The 21,965-nt window shown below is 38.2% G+C and overlaps 3 protein-coding genes across 3 annotated transcripts; 2 read left to right on the top strand and 1 right to left on the bottom strand.

Moving 5' to 3' along the window:
* Positions 1 to 13,218: 13,218 nt before the first annotated feature.
* LOC143182856 (venom metalloprotease inhibitor-like) lies at positions 13,219 to 13,928 on the bottom strand. The gene is made up of 3 exons (XM_076384145.1): positions 13,775 to 13,928; positions 13,534 to 13,646; positions 13,219 to 13,464 (listed from the first exon to the last, which is right to left on the bottom strand). The coding sequence occupies exons 1-3, from the start codon at positions 13,827 to 13,829 to the stop codon at positions 13,315 to 13,317; spliced, it is 318 nt and encodes a 105-aa protein (XP_076240260.1). The 5' UTR covers positions 13,830 to 13,928; the 3' UTR covers positions 13,219 to 13,314.
* Positions 13,929 to 17,533: 3,605 nt separating this feature from the next.
* Positions 17,534 to 18,281, top strand: LOC143183588 (serine protease inhibitor swm-1-like). Its single transcript, XM_076385199.1, has 3 exons — positions 17,534 to 17,631; positions 17,733 to 17,827; positions 18,059 to 18,281. Exons 1-3 carry the CDS (start codon positions 17,577 to 17,579, stop codon positions 18,149 to 18,151), a joined length of 243 nt encoding a protein of 80 aa, XP_076241314.1. The 5' UTR covers positions 17,534 to 17,576; the 3' UTR covers positions 18,152 to 18,281.
* Positions 18,282 to 18,859: 578 nt separating this feature from the next.
* Positions 18,860 to 21,788, top strand: LOC143183367 (uncharacterized). The gene is made up of 12 exons (XM_076384893.1): positions 18,860 to 19,020; positions 19,114 to 19,202; positions 19,385 to 19,478; positions 19,580 to 19,755; positions 19,900 to 19,971; positions 20,037 to 20,088; positions 20,138 to 20,245; positions 20,293 to 20,439; positions 20,552 to 20,646; positions 20,834 to 20,909; positions 21,221 to 21,318; positions 21,562 to 21,788. The coding sequence occupies exons 1-12, from the start codon at positions 18,966 to 18,968 to the stop codon at positions 21,664 to 21,666; spliced, it is 1,167 nt and encodes a 388-aa protein (XP_076241008.1). The 5' UTR covers positions 18,860 to 18,965; the 3' UTR covers positions 21,667 to 21,788.
* Positions 21,789 to 21,965: the final 177 nt, after the last annotated feature.

Genomic DNA, 21,965 nt, shown 5'->3' on the forward strand with positions numbered 1-21,965 from the left:
TCGCGTGATCTGTAACCCTTGTGAAGCGTTAGAAACACGTGACTCGATTCACGCCGCCAACAAAAGAAGAGATAGCGCTTTTTAGGAGCCATTAGCGAACCTGTGACTTAACCCTTGGATAATGGACTAAGGAAGATGGTGTTCAATTTCGAGTAGTTCGAAAGTTTTAGAGCGAGAAATTATTTTAACTCTTAACTACTGGTATCGCGTTCGTCAGACTCCAGATGATATATTTTTTTACATTTAAATATGAAGATCTTTATAACCAAAATTGGGAACATATGTCATACCTCGTTTCATCATTCTAATTAACATCACATTGATTTTAAAAATATTTCATACCAATAGGTTCTAATCGAACTCTTTATATCTTAAAATTGGGTATCCGTAGTTGAGGGTTAAAGTTCAAATACTGTAAGTAATTGTACATATATTGGTATGATGTTAACTATTATCTAATCAGAAGGTGTAATAGTTTCTTGTTATCTTTTACTGATTAAATCTAATGATCTCAATGAACTATTGCTTTCTGTTTATATGTTTACCATGTTGTTATCCTAGTAAGTTAACTAATTTTGTATTTCTTTCTTCCAGTGTTTGATTACCTCTTATGTTCTTTAATGTTTAAGAAATGTCTCAAAGTTATTAAATAATCTAGTGTTATAATAGCACTCTGAAAAAGAATAGGTATAAAAATCAGTTAAGAACAGGATAAATGTTTCCCTAGTTAGTCCTGGGGCAGGCACTTGTTTCGACAGAATCATGAAAAGGGTTTCTTCTTCCGCGAGAATAACGTACAGTCATCTAACGTGTCCGAGGAACGGCACGTGTTCGCCATAACTCTTCGTCGTACCATCCCCCATGAATTTTCTCGCTAATGTTGTGCCAACAGCGAGTGCTTTTTTTCGACACTCGGCGCCGATAAATTCGCCCCCATCGTATCGCGACGCTTTCGAGTCGAACGTCCCTTCGAGCGGAATTTAATATCGCGTGCACACGCTTCTACGCGAGCGGCCTTTTGTCTGGGATCTACCGCAATGCAGTTCTCGAATCACTTTGTCGGTCGTTGAAAATCGATTTATAATGCATAGAGAATCGAGTACCGAAAGCTATCGAATCAGTTAGACCGTAGTCTGAATTATTTCACTTATGGCTGGGGGAGGCTAAAGTTTCTTACGTTTCATATTTTATTAGAGTTGAATTTCTCCAATGAATTTTCTGAAAATACTTGTTGATAATCAATGATAAATCGTTGAGATAAGACGCTTTGGAATCACATTCCGAAATCGCGAAAACTGATTGCAACATTTATCAATAATTTGTCTAATGAGGTATCAGGATTGAGTATTAAGAAATCAAGCTTCATGAAACTCGTTCATTTAAACGGAATTAATTACTCATAGCAGATGATTTTACAGAGGAATTTTGAACGATTTAATGTTAACTCATGGACTAATCACTTGTCTAAATCTACTCCGATTATCGATAACTTATTGTGAATTCAGCTCTCTCGGATAATCTCATAACGACGTAGACGACACGATTCAAACGTCTCCTGACAATTAATTTTTATTCTAATTAAGCGTAATTTATTTATAGAGCTTGCCCTTGTAATCCAAGTGTCTCTTGAGTGAAGATACCTTAGTCGCTCTGGCGAAATCAAAGGTGCAGGAGGCATCGAGGCGAAGTTCGATAAACGCGAGGACGGAGGAGCGAGGCGAGGCGGAATCAGAGGAAAATTAATGAAACGGCGGAGAAGGGACGAGCGAAAAGGGACCGAGAGCTAACTAGAGAGGCCTTTGAGCGTCTGAGTTTGGCTCAGCAGATCTGTAAACCAATCAGTGACGCCTCGTCGATACGGAAGACTAAGTCGACGTAACCGGATCGCTCGACTAAACTGCTTACTTGATTATAGCGTTAGTTAGCGCCCCGTGGTCGCTCGTCTGTGTCGCGGACAACCGTCCCCTAAATTCTGATCACGTAGATCGGCCCAATTTTTGCTGTCCATTGGCCCTGAAGCTGTCCCCGATAAAATGCCGCCATCAATGTCGGGAAAGCGTCAGCAATTCTTCTTTGTAAAATTACTGAAACACGATCTTTTTCTCTTATTACTGTCGACTTTAGAATTTTGTGTAAGTCTTTTTTATTAAGGAGGTTTCTACTCATTAAGTTAATTCACTTTCTTTGATATAGCGATCGTTTTCCACATAGAGCTCAATAACGACCTCGAGTCTAGAGTAAATGAACATGTGAACCCCAGAGCTAGAGTGTATTATGTTCAAAATCACTTTTGTCCAAAAAGAACGCTTCATATGTTTATATAATCGTCTAAGATGAGATGAGATTCGTAGCCAATGCTATATTATAGAATTTTACACATTTCCATAACGTGAAAGTGTTCAAATACCTAATCACTTATACATGGTAGTGTATTAAAAATTGACTACCTTTGTACTTCTTTCACGTCACTAATAAACATCCTATCATTAACAACCCCCTCTAAATAGCTTTCATTTTCCCTGCTCCTACGAAACAAATCAAAACATCCCTCTGAAAACTCCACCTCCATCGAGCAATCGTGGAGCACATAAGGAGCAGTTCGAAAATGAGGTGACATGTAGGGGTGTGCTCGAAGGAAAAGAAAATCGAGCGTACGTGCACCAGCTCGGTCCTCAGGAGATTACAAGGGAAACACGGCGAAGACAGTGCACACAAGGGTGGCTACTAAATTTGTACGTGAATCTACAGCCAGGGATACCTTGGCTCTCTCTTTCCACGCGCAAACACCCTTGGGACGGGACGAGTCATTCGATAGGTTCGAGTTTGGCCAAACATCGGCTAGCCCCGATTGCACCCTCCTCCCTCTCCGCTGTTCGTTCGACAAGCCCTGAATTCCTCTATCGCGGCGGCGGATCTATTGTCGTAATTACCCGATTCGCTGTGATTATCGACGCGTCAGCGTTCGCGGAGGCCTGACCGCTGCATCGCGCGAACGTCCGATGGCAATGGAGCCACTTATCGCTTCGCTTTACCAACTGCACCGCGACGATAAACGGAGTAACCCGCGTGTTTGGCGACGCGTAATTATTTCAGGTTTTCGCGTCTGCGTCTCCACCCCTGGCTCGTTTTAACTGTTCCGCCGACTGTGGAAATTGGAAACAAACATTGGTTGGGCTAATGCGTTCGCAGTGTTGGCACGTGAGGTACATAGGGGAATGTAGATTTTTTGTACTTCTTTCGTTTCTTGCAATTTAGACTGAGGGCGGAGGAAGCTGTTTGTCGAGGTAGTTTGAGGAATTAATACACAGAGCAAACCACAACTTTCTGTACTAATTGATTTACACGGAACGTTACAATTTCACTAGTACAGTAGAGCCTTGATTAACCAAGAATATCTAACATTTCTGTTATTGAAAGTTGTACATATTAGGTGTAATAATAATAAAAATACAGTGGGTTTTCAATTAAGACTGAAACAGTGAGGTAATATGGGTTTTGAAAAGAATACTTCAGGTTTGAATCTCGTGTTACTTCGGATAATCGAGGTCCTGCTGTAGAAGAATCTTTACACATGTAATTTAAAAGTAAGTATGGTATAAATTAGAATTTTGCTCTAGAAGAAAGACAAATTCTTCTGAAATTTAACAGAATGCATACTACACGGAAAAAATGTTAGACTAAAGCTATTGAAGTCTTTTACAGAATTTTTAAAAAAGTACTCTAACAGGCTCAAGTTTAACAGAATCAGTAATAGTCGACTTTGCAGCTTTAACAAAGCTGCTTTTACTACAGTCAAGCTATCTTCATAAAAAAGGTATGCTCTTATAAAAAAAAAAAAAAAAAAAAAATGTCAAGCCAAAACTGCAATCGCGTAAGTGTTCTATCAACACTTCCACGAATTTTAAAACAAACGCGCAGCGCTAGGGTATTCCAATACGAGTCTAATCGAACGCTGTTTTCCGCTGAAGTCATTCGCGGCGATAGGTAAGTCAAACAGATAAAGCAAACTGAAAGAGCTATTTTCCTGGTTTCGCGACGAGCAGAAAAAGTTAACACGCGCCGACGAAAGGAGAAAAATCTACACGGCGTGTTTGATCGTGGTACTCACCGATTTTGGAGTAGGTCGTCGGAAATAGCACCTGACGCAAGCAACGGGCTCGCTCTGCCAGGCGGAAACCACTTGCTAATGCGACTCGCGTCCTTATCGCGTCGCTTCTCTGTCGGTCCCGAGGATTCATCGCGGAGGATCTGGAAATACCAGCGTAAATATAAGATATCCTGCGTCCAAGCGGCCACGCAACATTTGGAGAGAAAATATTGTAGGCTAATATTTGCGTTCCAGCAGCGTTCCCCATGGCCCGAGGCGTTTTATCGCTAATGCGATTAAGTCGACGCGTGATTCATTTCCAAGCGAACGTTAATAACATCGGCGGACGTGGAGCGCGTATTATCGAATTTTAGAGGCGCAACAGAGCATCGATTTATCCTTCGTAATGTCTGAGTCTTTTGCGTCAGAGGAGGAACAGGATATAGCTAAAATATGAACAGAAAAGAGGGACACGTGCAACGTCATAGGCAGACGGGGATTGATAGATAAACAAAGAGTTATTTATCAACATCAAATAGTTATGTGTCTACAACTTCATTTGTAAGATACGGTGAACAATACTTGGATAAAAGCTATAGATAAAAGCAGCCCGAATGGTAAGGCAATATCTTCGTCCTGGCAACGTGACTCGAACATAATGCAAATGGGAATCGACTAGATACACCTGCGCCATTTTTTATACATCCACGTTTCAAAATAGGAACAATGCGAGACACATCCGAATTTGTAATTTTATTTATCGCTACTGTCTTGCGTCTAAAATACTGAAATATTGATATATTCAACGAAATAACATATTACAACGACACATGTCATATTTGCTATTATAATGATTACTGCATTTGCATGAACGTTTCATAACATTATCTAGCTTTTTAACACGTTAAACACCACGAACGTTTAAAATACACGATGAGTCATAATGTTGCAGGCTTACCAGAAAGCAATGTTTATCGTAGTTTTACGATCACAATTTAATACCTTATCTCATACCGCGCAAAAAATCGAATAAGTAACGAAAAGCATCGATTGCCAGGCTACCACGTCCCACGGTTCAAACAAAACGAAAAAAGGTATTGTTTCGATCGTCGCTCGTACTTTGACAGCCACCCCCGCTTTTTAATCCTCCACGGCTGGCGCGGCGATTTATGCGTTCAGGTTCATACATAACAACAGGGACGACTTTAAATTCCGTCGATCGAGCGGGTGAAAAGCGGGGTCTCTTCTGCTGGCAGCAACCCTTCGGCAGCCGGTTCGCTCTGTTTCACGGCGTTATCGGTTCTCCCACAGGGAACGGAGGAACGCGGCCTCCCGAGATTATCCGTATTGGGGAGCAGAGCACGCAGCGTCGAGACAATGCTGGGATTTCGGCTCGCTCGATGCGCCTCTATTTCTCTTGATCTGCCTCCCTTTCTGGTAGTTAGCGGTATGCGTGACTCTCTTTGGGCAGGCCTCGCGGAGCTCTCGGGCGTAGGAGGCTTTCGAGTGCAAAGGTCGTCGATCGATCGTGCCTTGCTGAAATTGATGGGACTCTAAGCTTAACTGTGACACTGTGGCTCTGTGCATGCCAGTTAACGTCACAGATAACGACAACAAAGCACGACAAGTGTTTGAAGTGTACTTTGTTTGGACATGGCGGTGATGAATATTTTCCGCTGAAGATGAATAACTCTTAAGTTTTTTATATTGGTTTTGGACTCTTCAAGCCTTTAGAAGTTTGTAATGGTAAATCTTGTATAATAGGTCAGGGAATCAGCTTCTTCAAGGATTCTTGATTCAGAAAAACAGGTAGGTAAATCTTTGGAAATATTTATACAGAAAAAATGTTAAGCTGAAGTTATTGAAGTCTGCTGTAGAATTTAGAAGAGTACTTTAACAGGTCTGACTGTGAGTTTAGTAGAATTAGTAAGAGTCGACTCTGTAGATTTAATAAAGCTGCTTTTACTGAAGTTAAGTTGCTTTTGTTAATTTTACAAAGGTATATAACAGGTCCTACAGAAGTCTACTTAGGAGAATCTTACAAGATCAAAAAATGAATAAGTAGATAGTTTGGTCAAATTGTGATGAAATTAGTTTCTGTTAAAAACCATTCTTCCATTATTTTTTTTCCTACATGTTTTCATACATTATACTTTTTTTTAAAAAAAGCTTCATGAATGGAAACGATCATTTTTGCTTCCCAAGAAATTTTAACTACGGCTCACATTCTTTATCACCCTTGATGTATTTGCACCCACGCGATCTAGCCCCTGACGCGCGTGTGCTTCAAGAATTTTTCAGGCTGATCTCCATAGCGGAAGGGAGATCCTCTGTTAAATCTCCGCGAGTGGCTACTTCTCGGCCGGGTGTCATTTTTCTCACAAGGAGAGCCACTGACTCGGTACTATCAATATCATTCGCAGACTTCCGCGAACAAATGCGCGCGTCAGGCGATCCTCTGTAGTCGAGGTCCACTTTACAGAGGGTGAATTCTTTTAACGGCCCCCTTTTCTTCTGCCTTGGAATCCTCTTAACGTCCAGAGCCGAGGAAAGTACCTTTCGATCGATTTCTTTTGTACCAGAATCTGTTGCTTCGCAGCTACCTTTTCCTTGTGACTGTGACTGCAGTCATTGTTGAACAAAAATAATTATCTCTGACTTTATTATCGGGTAGCTTAAAACACCTCGGTGGAAATTTGAAGTAAAAGTCAAAGTCGAACCGAATGGAAACGAGTTGAATCGAATTCACAACTTTTCACTTTATTAATTCTGCACCTCACAGCCAGCCTAACCCTAGCTCATTTTTTTCAAGATTAAATTCTTTACAGGATGACAATAAATTTGTTACAAAATGACAAAAAAGGTTTCAGGTACAGAGTTTAAATCTATATAAATTATCCAAGAAGAATTCTTTTCATTTAAAAAAATTAAAAATTGAGTCAATGGAAATGCTTCGATTCATTGCATACCAGTAAAGAGTAACATTCTTCCATGTGGAAAATGCTCAGTAAACAACAATCAGAGATGAAGCCTTTCAATTATATCTGACCAACTGACAAGCTGACTCACTCGTTAGCCCCAGGATTACGATGGACGATGTCTATTGTAGGTTCGTGACTCTGTCGTAACAGGTACGTGACAGTGAAACAGTGAGACGTTGGAATCGATCTTTTGTCGTCGAATACCCTCGGGTAGCTCGTTACACATTAATTGCAGAATGAAAATGGAGAATCTTGTTGAATCAGGGTTAGATATCTGTATTCCTTCCGCAACCTAATAGAAATCTCGAAACTTCGCGCAAGGACAGCCCCTTGTCAAACGATCTCCACGCCGACGAACGTATTAATCTTGCTCAACGGTCGTTATTTCTTTCGTCCTGGTCGACAGACGGTGATTGTCCGACAAGCCCCCCACACGGCACCCAATCATTTTTCCAATCGATTTGTCGATCATTCGTATGAACGAACGCTCATTTAGAGTAATAGTCGATTGGTCGAGGACTCTTCGGCGCAGGGAGAAAAGGAACCGCTGGAGTAACGAGCCACTTACGGGACCGATGAAAATTTTCGTCCCATCGTGAGCTGCTGCCTCTTCTAGGGGTCCGCAATCAAATTCGAAGGAAATTCGAATCACGAACAAAATGAACGCAATTTTCTTTGTGAAACAGGTGTACAGAATCTTGTGTTACAGTCGCTGATGCACGAAAAGAAATGTTAAACTGAAGTTACTGAAGTGTCTTGTACAATTTATGAAAGAACTCAAACTTTCTATCGCACTTGCTCAATTTTTCACGAACACTGGTGTATTCTCACCTTTACAAGCCTGAGTTTAACAAAATCAGTAACAGTTGACTTTGTAGATTTAATAATGTTGCTCTTATTATAGTCAAGCTACTTTTGCTAGTTTTACAAAGGTCTATAACAAATCCTACAAAAGTCTGTCCTGCTTAAATCTACTTAGGAGACTTCTGCAAGATTTCTATGATTATATGACCATTTTTCCATGTGGATTTTGGTGGGCTCCTAGTTCTCTATCAATCTGTTCGTGGTTGGTTTTAAATAATTTAACAGAAACTGCCTGGGCACATAAACAAACGCGAACGCGTTTATTACGCGCTCATTGAATATTCATGCGTTGTCTGCTATTTACATTTCGTTGGGATTATCATATCGACGGACACTACGCGTCCGTTGAAACGCTGGCTGAGTCCAGCTGCTCAAGGAAATTCCTCGGAATTACCCTCCCGAGGCCGAGAAGTGAGGGGAAGCGGATCGAAAAAGGGAGAGACTTTGTAGAGAAGGTATTGGGTCGAAGCGACCTCGCGAGAGTTTGTTTCCCGCTGTTTACCCTGTTTTCTTCTTCCGTTCTCCCCTCGTTTTCATTAATTATCCCAGGATAAATACGATACGATTGAACCCACTTTATCCTCCGCGTGGAAGTCGGGAAACTACCTTTCAATTTGCGTAAAGGACACAGTGTTTGCCTGAAAAGTATTTTTTCGCTTCCAATTGCTTATAAGACACCTCATATCTGAGGGTCGGAGCTTTAATTTCACCCTTTCAATAAAATTCTTTTAAAACTGCATTATATTAATCTTACTCAAAACTTGTGGATGTACAAACGTTTATAAGTTTAGATAGAAATGTTATATTTTACAAAAATTTATATGCAATTAAAATTATACTGTCTTCAACTTACATACCATCTTTAAAATAAAATTTAAATAAACGATACAATAATCTCCTAATTTTATATTCTTCAGAGTCTCACTCTTAAATAAGAATTGCCAGAAAGGTTCCCCAAAAAATGAATATTTTTTGTCATTTTCTTATATTCGTCAATGGAATCAACTTGCCCAGACCTAAAAGGTCCTACTGAATGTAGAAATTCTATATCTATTGCATTATATAGGGTGTTACCAAACACGTGCAACATTTTTGGAGGATAAGTTCTGGACACAAAGATAATGAAAAAAGTTCAAAAACTACCCTATGCTCAAATCTCTTTAAGGTCCAACAAGGCCCAGAGATATTCCTGCCTCATGAATGAGTAGCACACAGTTACGAATCATAAAGAAAGATGCCTATCACATCGTTCGCAATATAAAATAGCTTATACCCAACAAATGAAAAGTTTCTAGACACACGCGCACGCGAACTTTTTCCACTGTCTTCGCGTTTAGAATATACCCACCAAAAATATCCCACATGTATGGAAACACCCTGTATATTCCCCACAAGTCTATTCATGTATTTTATAACGAGACGAACAAAATCACTTCCTCCCCTCGATCGCAGGAATCCCGCTAAGACCGAATTATGGCGTCTAATGGCGGAATGTTACTTTGATCCAGCGTTTAGTCGACGTCCAATGGAGTCTAACCGAGCAGAAATGAACTCGCGATAATGATATACGCAGTGCGTAAAACGCGCCCCGAATACGACCTCTGGTCCCCTACGAAGGATACACGGGGAAACTTCGTCGCTATTCGAAGGAGGGGTTGAGATCCAGGCGGCCATGTTGGTTGCCGAAAATTTTGCGGTCGCCCCCTCGACGAGCCGCTCCCGATAACAGCTTGCATGACAAGTGAACTAACAAAGGGGGATAATCTGCCTCCCGTTCACTGCGTCGTACGCATTTCGAGTCTCCGCTCTAAAATTTCTGCAAGTCCGCATGGGTTGGCTGTTGAGACTCTGATACACGAATGTGTACTGTGAAAATAATCGACTATGCATGGAGAGAAGCAGTGATCGTACAACCGTGAATCGAATGGTTCGTTGTGGAAATTTACATAGACGGTATGTTTATGCAAAGAACCTGTGTATTATTAGAATTTGTAATGGAAGGTGATTCACCTTCTAGTTAAAATTCTTAATGACTTTCAAGTAATAATGAAAACAACGTAATTAAGAGAGTTGATTTTATTCTTTAACAGTCGATTGTTACTGCTTGAGAAACTTGAGATCCGTGTGGGTGGATAGAAACTGGTTAAAGCAGGTTGGAGTGTATTGAAGTGTCTTGGAGCTTGTTAGAACGATTTTCCATTATCAATATTTCAATATTAGGAGCGCTGGTAAACGTACAATTATCAAAGAAATTAAACACAAAACGGATAAGCCTATCGCGGGTGACGAAGAATCTTTTGTATATTTTTCTAAAAAATCCAGACACTTCATAAAAGAAAACCTTACAACATATCTACTCTGTAAGGCAGACAAACGATCTATGTCACATTTTCAAAAATTCGAGTTAAGACTTTAAGAAGAATGGTAATTAAAAAAGTTTTTTCACTTAAAAATAAGGGCCAAGAAGATACAAGCTTATAAGACAGTATTGAATCAAAAAACTTTAAACAACAATATTGAGTAACTCCGAAACAAAAACATGTCACTTTTTTGCTTCACAACCGCAGATATTTCATCCTGGCACGAACAACGTCTGCATCAACTATTTCCCACGAAACCACGCATTCGAGACGCTTTTTTCCTAGACCACGAATTAAACCATAAAACGTGCATGTCCTCGAGTCCCCGTCAGCTTCGTCAGCGTTTTGGATCCGCCCCTAAATCACGTAAATCACGACCAGTCGGATCCACCATCGACGGAATGTCGCGCGTTCGTCCTCGAGCAAGGGAGGGGTGGAAAAAAAAAAAATCAAGGTCACAGGGCGAAAAACGGGCACACGTGCGAGCAGCGCGCATTTTCACGAGGATGCGGTCGTGCAGATGGGGCGATTGAATGCAGGGGTGGCCCGGCGGCGGCCATGTCAGTTCCCAATTAAACAAATGCCTGGTAGGAACTCGAGCAACCCCTCAGGCATAGGTGGCTCTCTTTTTCATCCCCCTAGGCCCTCTCTGTCCCACCGACCGAAGGGGAATCGGCGTGGCGCACGTGCCGAGCAGCATGCGAAATTCGAGCCGAGGCTTGCCTCTTTGCGTGTATGCGTTACACTCGACCTATCTTCCTATTCCAGCGTGCGTCATTCGCTCGCGGATCGCTCGTGGCTCTACTCGACGTGTCGCACGTGTAATCGCGAGCGAGCACACGCCCGAAATTTCTAATTAGTTGCTGGTTGCTGGTTGCTGCCTCTGTACAGCGACGCTGCAGAGTGGTTTTATGGAGCTCGAGAAAACTGTATTTCACTTTTGACTATCGTGTAAATCTGCATCCAGATGTGAAATATGTAGACGTCATCCCTAGAGTGCTAGGGTGAAAAATTCGTACTTCTGCTATTGCAGGGGTATCAAGGATCTACCGTTTTGTGTATATTTTAGTAATAAATATAGTTTCATTGGGAACTGTGTTTACATATAAGATACATATTTATTAATATTTAGATAAGTCTTTAACGAAAAGAATAAAGAATGATGATCCTCAATGACCCCTTGACCCACGCCGTACACTTGAAGGTTAACTGTGTTATAAAGACTTGGAGATTCTTTTTCAAAGTCGATATGTATTTTTCTATTACTAGTCACTTACTGACTGGCACTGTGCTGCCACTTGACAGCATCTCTGAAGTAAGTGTGTTTGCTTAAAAGGATAGCTAATTCTTGGTAAAAAATTCTTTGATGCTTATATTGTTACGTCATTCAGGAATGGCAGTCGTATGTACACAAGCGTGAATAATATTAACCCATACAATTACTAGAAGCGTCAGCTACACTGCGGAGCATAACTACAGCACCATCAAAATTTTTAAATATTTTAGATTTTAAAATAGGAACGCAAAAATTCAAATTATACGAGATGAAACTGTAGTATAAATAATGAACATCAGAAAAATTGTATTATAATTTTCTACCAATACAAAGAAACATGCATATAGAGTAGTTTCTTTATCTTTGCATGACCATAGCACCACGTGTACACCATAACTATATTATAGTTAAAAAATGAAGTTATCGATGAATTTCATATAATAAAATTAGATGATTCTCCTAGTTTCATGAAACATTAAAATAATGACTCAAGCTTCGAGGAGCAAGAAGACAGGCGAAACGATAAACTTCTCGCGATAAGCGATGACCTTAGCGAAAAGTTTCATTTTTCCACGCGAGGTTTTGTCGTATCGCCGCGATAATGCAAGGAAGCAGAGCACGGTCACGGACGAAAGAGGGAAAGAGAAAAGGAAAATAGAAACGATAGGAGGGCCCGGCACTTTCGACTCTGTGGATTGCATTACGGGTCCAAATATTAGAGCGCCTCTTCCACTCGAGGCTGGTCGAACTGTTTGACTTTCCGATTGCCTCGTCGGACAGCGGCCTCTCTTCAGCTTCGCGAAGTCTGGCTCGTCAGCAACCGAACAACGGCTGCTTCCGCTAATCTCGAAAGCGGCTTAAAGTAAACGCTACGCTGGGCTCGTTGGAAAGTGAATTTTAGCCGCCTTTGGCTCGTTCCGAGGTCCACAAAAGTCTCGAAATTATCCTGTTGCTAGCTACGACTTAAGCAGGGATTGTTAGAGAGTTGAAAAGCACGTCGGTATAGCAGTTTGCGGACATGCTCGTATAAAAGAAGAATAATCGTGGAATTTACATTATTTTATTATTTTGCTTCTACAAGAATGAAATATTTAATGACTCTTTTGGTTTAACGTTCCATGAAAAATTATGAGTATATAATAGGTTTGTGTTTTCTTGCGCAGAGTATCAGATGCAGGTAATTTTGATAATTTTGATAATAGATCTACTAAGGCCTATAATATAAATATTCAGGAAATTGTATTACTGTAATCCTAAAGACGTCTAATATTTTTTATGATGTTGTTATCTAGTTAGTTGAGATACTATGTACTAAAGATTACAAATTCCCTATACTTTTTTATGATTCAATGATCACTCTAAGAGCCTCTTTTATTTTACAAAATATGCATCCAGGTACAATATCACTTACGACATACTTAACCTCAGTACTGTTAAAACCACACGTGTTAAAACATCACACTTCAATATTAGAAAAAAAAGCACTGATTTCATAACAATTTCCACTAACGCTTATTCCTCGTATTTCTTTATCGTTCCATTTTACTGCGTAATAACCTTCCTGTTTCCTATGTGCAGCCTTACTGACAATGTATGAATCGTAGTCACGCGAACTTAGCTAATATAAATCTTCCAAAAACTCGACACAAATATGGGAGACAATATTATGTGTATTTTCGTGAGAGACAAACTACGAACAACGAATGTGAAATATAACTTAAAGAACGATCGTGATCGTAATACTTCCTAAACACAAATATTGTAGGGACTAGGTGGATGGCATGGGGGTTTTCTTGACCGCTTACACCCTTTACCAGGGCACGATTTAATGGGGATGCAAACACCTCTGCAGTCCCTGGCGTAACCATCCTTGCAATAGCAATCATCGTTGCATCTCTAGAAAAAATAAATTTCCGTGACGAAAACGTTGTAAGGTAATTACAGCTTTCTCGTTACGTGACTCACAATGTTAATGATAGGACACTGCTGGCCCAGAGTGGCACAAGTAGTTTGACACGCGGATCCACATTGGTATTCCTCGTTTGGTCTATTGCAAACCAGCTGGGTCGCCAGAGAGGCTAAAAATTAAATTCAATTTGAACTGCCAAATAACACCATCGAATTTACTGTTCGAAAAATCGCAGAAATATTTCACGAAGAGAAAACTAATTCACTGAGGGACGTAATTTGATAGCGAAAGACTCACTCGAGCAGATTATCGCCAAGGTGATGAACAACGCGTACTCGCTTCTGACCGTCATGATACAACACTCCAGTAGGTCTGTTTGCTTCGAAACTGATGCACAGAAGCAGACAATAACAGCTTATATATCCACATGCGTCGCATAAATGTTCCTGCACGTCAGATCAGTTGACTAAACACAGTTTATGCAAGGTTACCGTTGTGGTATTCCCCTTTCTCCTCTTTTCTGTCTTTCACGCATTCGCAGTAAACCACATATTTTCTAATTAAGTAGAGTTTAATGAGGCAAGGTTGCGGGAAAAATTCTTCGTAAACTCCTTGAGATTATGCATAAACGGCGCAAAAAGAACAAACAACTAGAATTAAACTAATAACTACTGAGCTCTCGATTACTCATACTTATCAATACATTAGTAAAAAAAAAAAAAAAAAAAATAGTAAATAAATAAAGTCGATACATTCAATGGATAAAGAAACGATACTCAAAAGAAACGCAACTTCGTCAGTGGATTAGATCCTGCGTCACAGGATTATCCCACTGGTCCTGGCTCTTTTGCGCCCTCTTTTCGTCCCCTGTCTCTGTGGATGCTCTATTAAAGACGAATGAGCGTGCTTAGCAGCACCTCGAGATCGGAAGGAAGAGGGTCACGATAATTAAAGGCGACTCTCGAACTGAATCGTGCACCAGTTTCGAACACAGTCGACCGAGATAAAGCATGTATCTGGCTCGTCTCGCATCTCGGAAGTCCCTGACGCGTCTAGCTCAGGCATTATGAAAGAGAATGCTGCGTGCCGTCGAGATGTTATCGAATTACATGTGGAGTCATGAACGCGTGAAGCCTTGAATATTCGGGAATTCCATCACGTTTCATGTTTTAATGGATATTTCTGACGCGGGAAATTACCGAGTCTGAATAGATCGAGGATAGGAATACACGAGATACATTTATGTTTTTGCTATCTTTTACGCAAATATAGTGAAATTTCAATGAGCAGAATTGATGGTATTATTTAATTAACGATGTCCTTGGAGATACGTTGACCCAAGGAAGACGTTATCGCGACAAGATGGGAGGTGAAATGAATGTTAATCATAATTAAGCTTCTTGTTGTGTATATGTAGATAATATATTAAAGTAGGCAAGGAACATAAACTGTGTGTTTTAAAGAGTTAAACCGTCCAGAATTATGATACATCTTTTAATTTCATTCATATTATCACGATTATTTGAAGATTATAACTTTATAGAGTAATATTATGTAAGTAAAGGTTTTGATATAATCTTCAGATAATCGTGATAATATGAATAAAATTAAAAAATATTTGAATGTGAAACAACAAATAAATCTGAATACGTACTCTTTTAATGCTACGCTATAAAAAGCTATAAATATAATTATCTATATAAATCACTACTTTAGTTTTGTTTAGTATTTCCACTTCGAAAACATAATCGTCCATAAGTCATGAAAAATTATACTTGACTATATCTTATCTTGTATAATTATTTTGCAAGTTTTTCCCAACCCAAAATGAACACTATATACGACAAGGGGTCTCCCCCCTTAAAGAACCCCAAGAAACTCCCTTCAAAAACAGGAAACGTTTAGTCTCATTCGAGGTCGAGCATCGTTGATTGGACGCGTTAATATAGGGTCAGTGTGTCAGAAAGAGCGTTTCACCAGAGGAGGGTAAAATCATGGCCCTTCGTTAGCACAAAGGAGCCACGGTCGCCTCCTGTGACGCGACATTGCGCAGGGGTGAAAAGTAGAGTGGAGAATGAAGGGTAGCGGCGTAGTCGGAAAAAAGAAAGGAACGGGGGTGAGCAGAGCCTCTCGACAACTTCCAATCGAGTTTTCCGCCGTTAGTGGCTGCTGGTCGTCCTCGACGAGAAAACGGGGTGCCTTCGAGGCCATTCAGACACGTCCAAATGCTGAATAAGTCGGTCGAGATTATATCGAAGGGTTGCAGAGCAACTGCACTGCTTGAATTTTCCGAGCAATTAAGTCCAGACTTCGACGTCATGGAAAAATAGTTTGCTACGTTTTGGTTTTGATGGAAAAAGAAAATTTAACGAAAGAAAAAGGAATTTTCACAAAAATTGAGGGTTTTATTTTTGGACTGCATTTCAGAGTGTGTGATTAAATCCTAAGATGAACTGAATGACACTACGTGGGTCATTTATGGCTCGTATTGATTCTACTATATTATTATTCATCTATCTTCAATTCTTCCACGCTCAGACTAACTTCAAGAATACGTAGGTACCTACATAGGTTATTTTAAAGCCATAACTTATTATAATGCAGTTACTGCTGTTCCATTATGAAGAATGACTTCTAAGAGCATACAAAAACGCCTCAACTTTTCAGTTCGTTAATTTCTATAGATACATTCATGAATATTTTTCATACAGAACCTAAAAAGTTGAGCTCGCATAAAAGCCAGTCAATGATCAAATATCAACTAACAATAGTCAATACCAAAAGAGAAAGTCCATAAAATTATGCTCCATAATACCCAGTGCATACGTCAATAAGCAACAAAGCGTTTCCCTTAGAAAACTCGAAATCGAGTAAGTTGCATCGGCAGTTATTAACTCGCGATCCCTCCTATAATCAATGAATTCGTGAACAGCATAGCCAAGTGGCTCTCGGTCGAGACGGAACAGGAAAGTCGCGGAACACAAGGCGAAACGAGAAGTATTCCGCAGGGTGCTCGAGCATCGTCGAGGCGAATTATTCGTGCCACGGCGTGCAACGGGCCAGGGAGGATGAAAGAAGACGAAATGGGGAGGAAGTTGGTTCCGGAGTGCTCAATAATAAATAGCATTTTGACTGTCGGATATTCAATCGCCGACTCCAGCAGCCAGGGCTAAATAAAAAGGTAAAAAGGGGTGGGCTCGAGAACAGAGGAGAGGAAAATGCAGGGGTAGGGTGCTCGGTCGGATTCACTCGATCGCTGTCTCGCCCGACGACGGTGAAATAGCATTTAAGGTAAAAGCAAACGTGGATTCGAGAACCGGGGCTAGATTGATCGCGGACGCTGCAGCTGACAAAGGGAACCGTCGCTCGGAAATTTTCCGATTGAATCAGCCGAAATTCGCTCGACCCTTTTCGCGCGATCTAACGCGTCGACCAGCGTTAATTGCTCGCTCTGTACAATGCTCCGCAATTGACAAGTGGATGCTAGCGAAATCGCTGCGTCGACTTAACAGAAAATGCTTCTTCGAAGCGAACAAGGGGATTTAGAATTTTTATGTTACTATAATAAAGCTCGGGAATCTTAATTTCATGACGGAGAATAAATCGTTAAATTGGAAATTTAAAAAAAAATGTGTGTCTTAACATCTTGGATGGGAAAATTCACTGAAAATGCTTCATAAAAAATTACGTACTTTGAGGAGATAAACGGAAGTGAAAAAAATTAAATTAACTTTTGCAACACAGTAAGAAGGTACTTGCTAACAAATGTATAATATACAAAAATTTGTCTACTTGGAGAAAATTATTTTCACATGGTTTACTCATGTTCTATCATGTAAAAAATTACTTGGTTTATTTATGAAACACCGTTAAATTATCAGAAGGACTACAATGTTGCTGTTCTAGATACTTGAATTTCATTTATAGAAATACTTGTATGTCATTAGCGCACTGATAAGTGTGAACAATTAATATTTAATGCTGTCATGTTAACTATACAGTGCATAGATAACATGTTTTTATGCAGAGTATAAAAGCCATACTGGAAGGTAGGAAACAATAGTTTGACCATCAGAAGTTCGAAAATCACCCTAGAAATATGTCTCCCAAAGTGATTATCCTCTTCGCCCTTATGGCGGTAATTGCGTGCACACGTAAGAAAATGTTCTTTTATAGTGCTTCTTATATCAAAATCTTATATTGTTTTCTTGAGAACGTTATTGTCATAGCCTTGTTAAAAATTCATAATTTATAGATACAATTGAAGCTTGTGGACAGAATGAAGTACTGAAAATGTGCGGATCTCAATGTCAGCCCACGTGCAAGAATCGCAACCCCATATGTATTGAGGTAAGTTAATTTCTCATATACTTCCCGCGATGTATTACATTTTAATACTACATGTTGTTTTTTATTAAAATAAAATTAATTACAATTTTTGTTCGATTTCATGTACATATGTGTGTATAGCAAAAAAGTAATAGATTCAATGTTTTTGTTTCCCGAATTGCAAGTGCATTTACATACGTATAATTAAATAATAGGAAGTGTAAAATTATTGTAAAAAATATTCTGTTATAGGAGTGTATGCCAGAACAATGTCAATGTAAACGTGGCTTCGTACGTGAATATGAACAAGGACCGTGTATCTTGCTGAGCAAGTGTCCTAAATAATAATTACTTAAAGGACCACTTACAAAGTTAAATAACTCTTGCAATTCTTTTTTGCTAAAATAATAGTTTTATCATTTTTTCTTTAGCAATGTAAACTATTCCTGAATAAAATAATTAAAGTCTAAATTAATTTTCGTGTTATTCCTAATATTTCGACTTAATGAAATCTTTGGAAACATACCTTTATCAATACGACTGAAAAAAGGTTCCTTCTCATCTTCCATGGAAACAAGTGATTCGAAAGAAATAGTGTCTCGTATTTAATTTCTAGTTCTTCCTTCTCGTCGTTATTTGCAACAAAAGAATATAACTCTTCGTTGAATTAAAGATGGTACCAAACAATATTGTTGTGAAAAGAACCCTATAAATTCTCACAACCTATTTTTATACTAAGAGGCCTTTATCTTATTTTTATATTAAATGAGAATCAAAGGACAAAACTATTTGAAATATAGAGAATTGTCAAGACCAGTACAAATGTATGACTTATTACAAAGTTGATTAATAAACCATATTTTTATTCGAGCAAGGTCGGTACTGTATTTATGACGCAGACACTTACTTTACTTTGTATGAACTGATGCTAAATAATGGTAGAAACAGTTGCATTTAATTCTTGTTCCAGCTGGTTTTTACTTGATACAACATTCGTACGTCATCCACGCCGTTATAAATTTAACAGGTTCATATTTAACAATGTTACGTAAACCATGAACATAAATACTATATCTATTCCTGAGTACAGTATAAAAGGCACTAAAAATTGAATAACCATCGTTCGAATAGTCAAAGTTTGAATATTATTGTATACAAAATGTTTCGCAAACTGGTCATCTTGTTTGCTCTTATTGCAGTAGTCCTCAGTTCACGTAAGTACACGTTTTTCCATAATACCTTCTCTATCGCGATTTACATGTAAAGAAGCAATAACCATATTTTTATTGAAAATTTTATTTCTACAGCTCTATGTGGACCGAACGAAGTGTTGAAAAGTTGTGCATCGAGATGTGAACCCACTTGCCAGAATCCCAACCCCTATTGTCGTCCAGTGGTAAATTTTTTCATATATTCTATATATTTCAACTTTGATTTTGTATTTTAAAGAAAATATATATATCGTTACAGAATTAGATTAACAGAAGGACAAAGCAATAGTCAAAATATATGTATTTAGCTATTACATGTTCTTCTATAATGAATAGACGTAAACAGAAAACATAAATTTTGTTTCAGCTCTGTGCACACAACGTCTGTCAATGTAGACCTGGCTTCGTACGTGAAAGAGGTCGTTGCCTCCCAGCTGCTCATTGTAAATCTTTATACCATGGTTAAATGTTAATTTCCAAATTCAAATGTTTCTTCTTAGGAATATGCTAAAATAATGATTTTATAATTTTCTCTATTGGTGTTAGTTGTTTTTGAATAAAGTTGAGTGGCAACTAATGTTAGTGTTATTTAAAGAAATCCCACTCATTCAGTATCTTAAAACTATATTTCCTCTGAGAAATAGGAAATATTTGACAAAACTACCATTCTCGATTTTATACTCAAATTCAAATGGTCCTTACCTTACTACCAATTCTACAGAAACTACATACTCACACGTAAAGAGATAACGTAATCAAAATATATGTATCTAAAACGTAAAATAACTCCTTTTCACCTTCCACAAAAGTAAGTGGCTCGAAAGAAATGAAGAATGAATTCAGTAACACAATTACATTCTTAAGGAGAATATCATACAATAGAATATCGTACAATACAATAGCGCTAAATCAACTAATTCAGGCAAAAGGTTAATTATCATGAAAAGAATATATGTAAATAATACTACATAATATGAGTGGAGCTCTGTAAATTCGTGTGACCTACTTTGCATTAAAAGGAGTCTATGTACTTCACTTCTATATTGGATGAAAATAAAAGACTGACTGACAGTAAAATAAGAAGAATAAAATCGATTGAAAAACCATAATTTTATTCAAGCAAGGTCAGTGATGTGCGCAAATGTACTTTATGATTCAGACACTTATTTTAATTTGTATGAGCTAGTACTAAATAATGGCAAAAAGATCATTAATTCTTATTCCAGCTGCTCTTTATTTGATAAAATAGTCTTCTGTCATCTACATCTTTATAAATAACATACTTCTGTACACCGTATAAAAGGCAGTACTGGAAAGTGAACAGTTACAATTTTAACTCTCAAAGTTTGAATATCTTCGTCACCAACATGTTTCGCAAAGTGATCATTTTGTTTGCTCTTATTGCAGTGGTCTTGAGTTCAAGTAAGAATACTCTTTTTCATCATATCTTGTCTCTCATGACTTATACGTATAGTATATCAATACTCGTATTTTGACATTAATTACGTTTTCATTAAAAATTGTATAACCACAGGCATAATTAAAAAATGTGGACCTAACGAAGTGTGGAAAGAATGTGGAACGAGATGCGAACCCACTTGCAAGAATCCCAATCCCATTTGTGTTAAGGTAAATTTTATTTTCGTATACTCTTTATATTCGTAAGAAGATAGATTTATATATTTGCCTTTCTAATTTTGTAAAAACAACCTCATGTAAGAGGGCTGTAATATATTTCTGAATACTGATAAAAGAACATGTTTTGCTATTGCATATTCTTCTACCATGAATATACCGAACATCAATTTTGTTTTAGATATGTGTACCAAATGTCTGCCAATGTAGACCTGGTTTCGTACGTGAAAATGGACGTTGTCTCCCCGCTGCTCAATGTAAATCAGAGTGCTACTAGATTAAATAATGATTTTCAAATAGAATATTAAAATATTTTTTCTTAGAAGTATTTCTTTGTTAAGAAGTTTTCTTTGTTGATTCTGAATAAAATAGAGCGATGATTAATGTTATTATTATTTTAAATTATTCCCTGCGAAACTACTATTTCTCATTTTATAATTAAAAAGTATTTCAAGTATCGAAAATTATCTCAAATATTAAAATAAACAGAACCACTAAAAATGTACAATCTATTACATTTCGTTAAGGGAGCAGTAGTCACAGTTTCATTAAAAATTTGTATCCACAGGCTTATATCAACCGAAATGTGGACCGAACGAAGTGTTGAATAGCTGTGGAATTAGATGTGAACCCACTTGTCAGAACCTCAATCCCATTTGTCCTCGGGTAACATTATTTTATTTTCATGTACTCTTCATAATCGTATACTTTAAGATTAATTTTGTATTAAGAAAATAATAATAGCTAACAATTTTACTGGATCGTATAGAGCACCAAAAAAGGTAGACTTATGTGCTTGCCTCTTTAGTTTAAAAACACGAACACATTTAAAAAGTCTAAATATATGTATATATTATATATTTATCTATTCTTCTGAAATGAATATAACAAATATAAATTTAATTCTAGATATGCCTACGGAATAGAGAGATCTGCGAATGTAGACCTGGCTTCGTACGCGAAAATGGACGTTGTCTCCCAGCTGCTCAATGTAAACCATCATACTACGGTTAAATAATCATTTTCAAAATGAAATAGTTTTTCTTAAATGCATTTCTTTTGTTAAAATAATGGGTTTATACTTTTTCTTCTGTTGGTGTTAGTTATTTTTGAATAAAGTAGAGCGGTAACTACTACTTGTGTCATTTTTATTTATCATCATTATTATTTTTTCATAAAAAGCTACCTCCCGCCCGCTTGTACACGTTATTCATACGCATCCTGTATAATTAAATGAAAGTATGATTCATCCTAAAATCAACTGAAAAGTTATACTTTTTTCGAAACAAGTTCACCAAATAATCCATTCTTCA

Source organism: Calliopsis andreniformis, chromosome 9 (genome assembly GCF_051401765.1).
Source record: "Calliopsis andreniformis isolate RMS-2024a chromosome 9, iyCalAndr_principal, whole genome shotgun sequence".
Taxonomy (NCBI): Eukaryota; Metazoa; Arthropoda; class Insecta; order Hymenoptera; family Andrenidae; genus Calliopsis; species Calliopsis andreniformis.

Bases quoted from the DNA above. Each gene is read 5' to 3' on its own strand.
- LOC143182856 (XM_076384145.1), bottom strand. From the start codon at position 13,829: ATGACGGTCAGAAGCGAGTACGCGTTGTTCATCACCTTGGCGATAATC. The intron at 13,647-13,774 runs GTGAGTCTTTCG...TTTAATTTTTAG, and splicing joins CTTGGCGATAATCTGCTCGA to CCTCTCTGGCGACCCAGCTG. The intron at 13,465-13,533 runs GTGAGTCACGTA...TATTTTTTCTAG, and splicing joins AGTGTCCTATCATTAACATT to AGATGCAACGATGATTGCTA.
- LOC143183588 (XM_076385199.1), top strand. From the start codon at position 17,577: ATGTCTCCCAAAGTGATTATCCTCTTCGCCCTTATGGCGGTAATTGCG. The intron at 17,632-17,732 runs GTAAGAAAATGT...CATAATTTATAG, and splicing joins GGCGGTAATTGCGTGCACAC to ATACAATTGAAGCTTGTGGA. The intron at 17,828-18,058 runs GTAAGTTAATTT...ATTCTGTTATAG, and splicing joins GCAACCCCATATGTATTGAG to GAGTGTATGCCAGAACAATG.
- LOC143183367 (XM_076384893.1), top strand. From the start codon at position 18,966: ATGTTTCGCAAACTGGTCATCTTGTTTGCTCTTATTGCAGTAGTCCTC. The intron at 19,203-19,384 runs GTAAATTTTTTC...ATTTTGTTTCAG, and splicing joins ACCCCTATTGTCGTCCAGTG to CTCTGTGCACACAACGTCTG. The intron at 20,089-20,137 runs GTAAAATAAGAA...ATTTTATTCAAG, and splicing joins AAATAAAAGACTGACTGACA to CAAGGTCAGTGATGTGCGCA.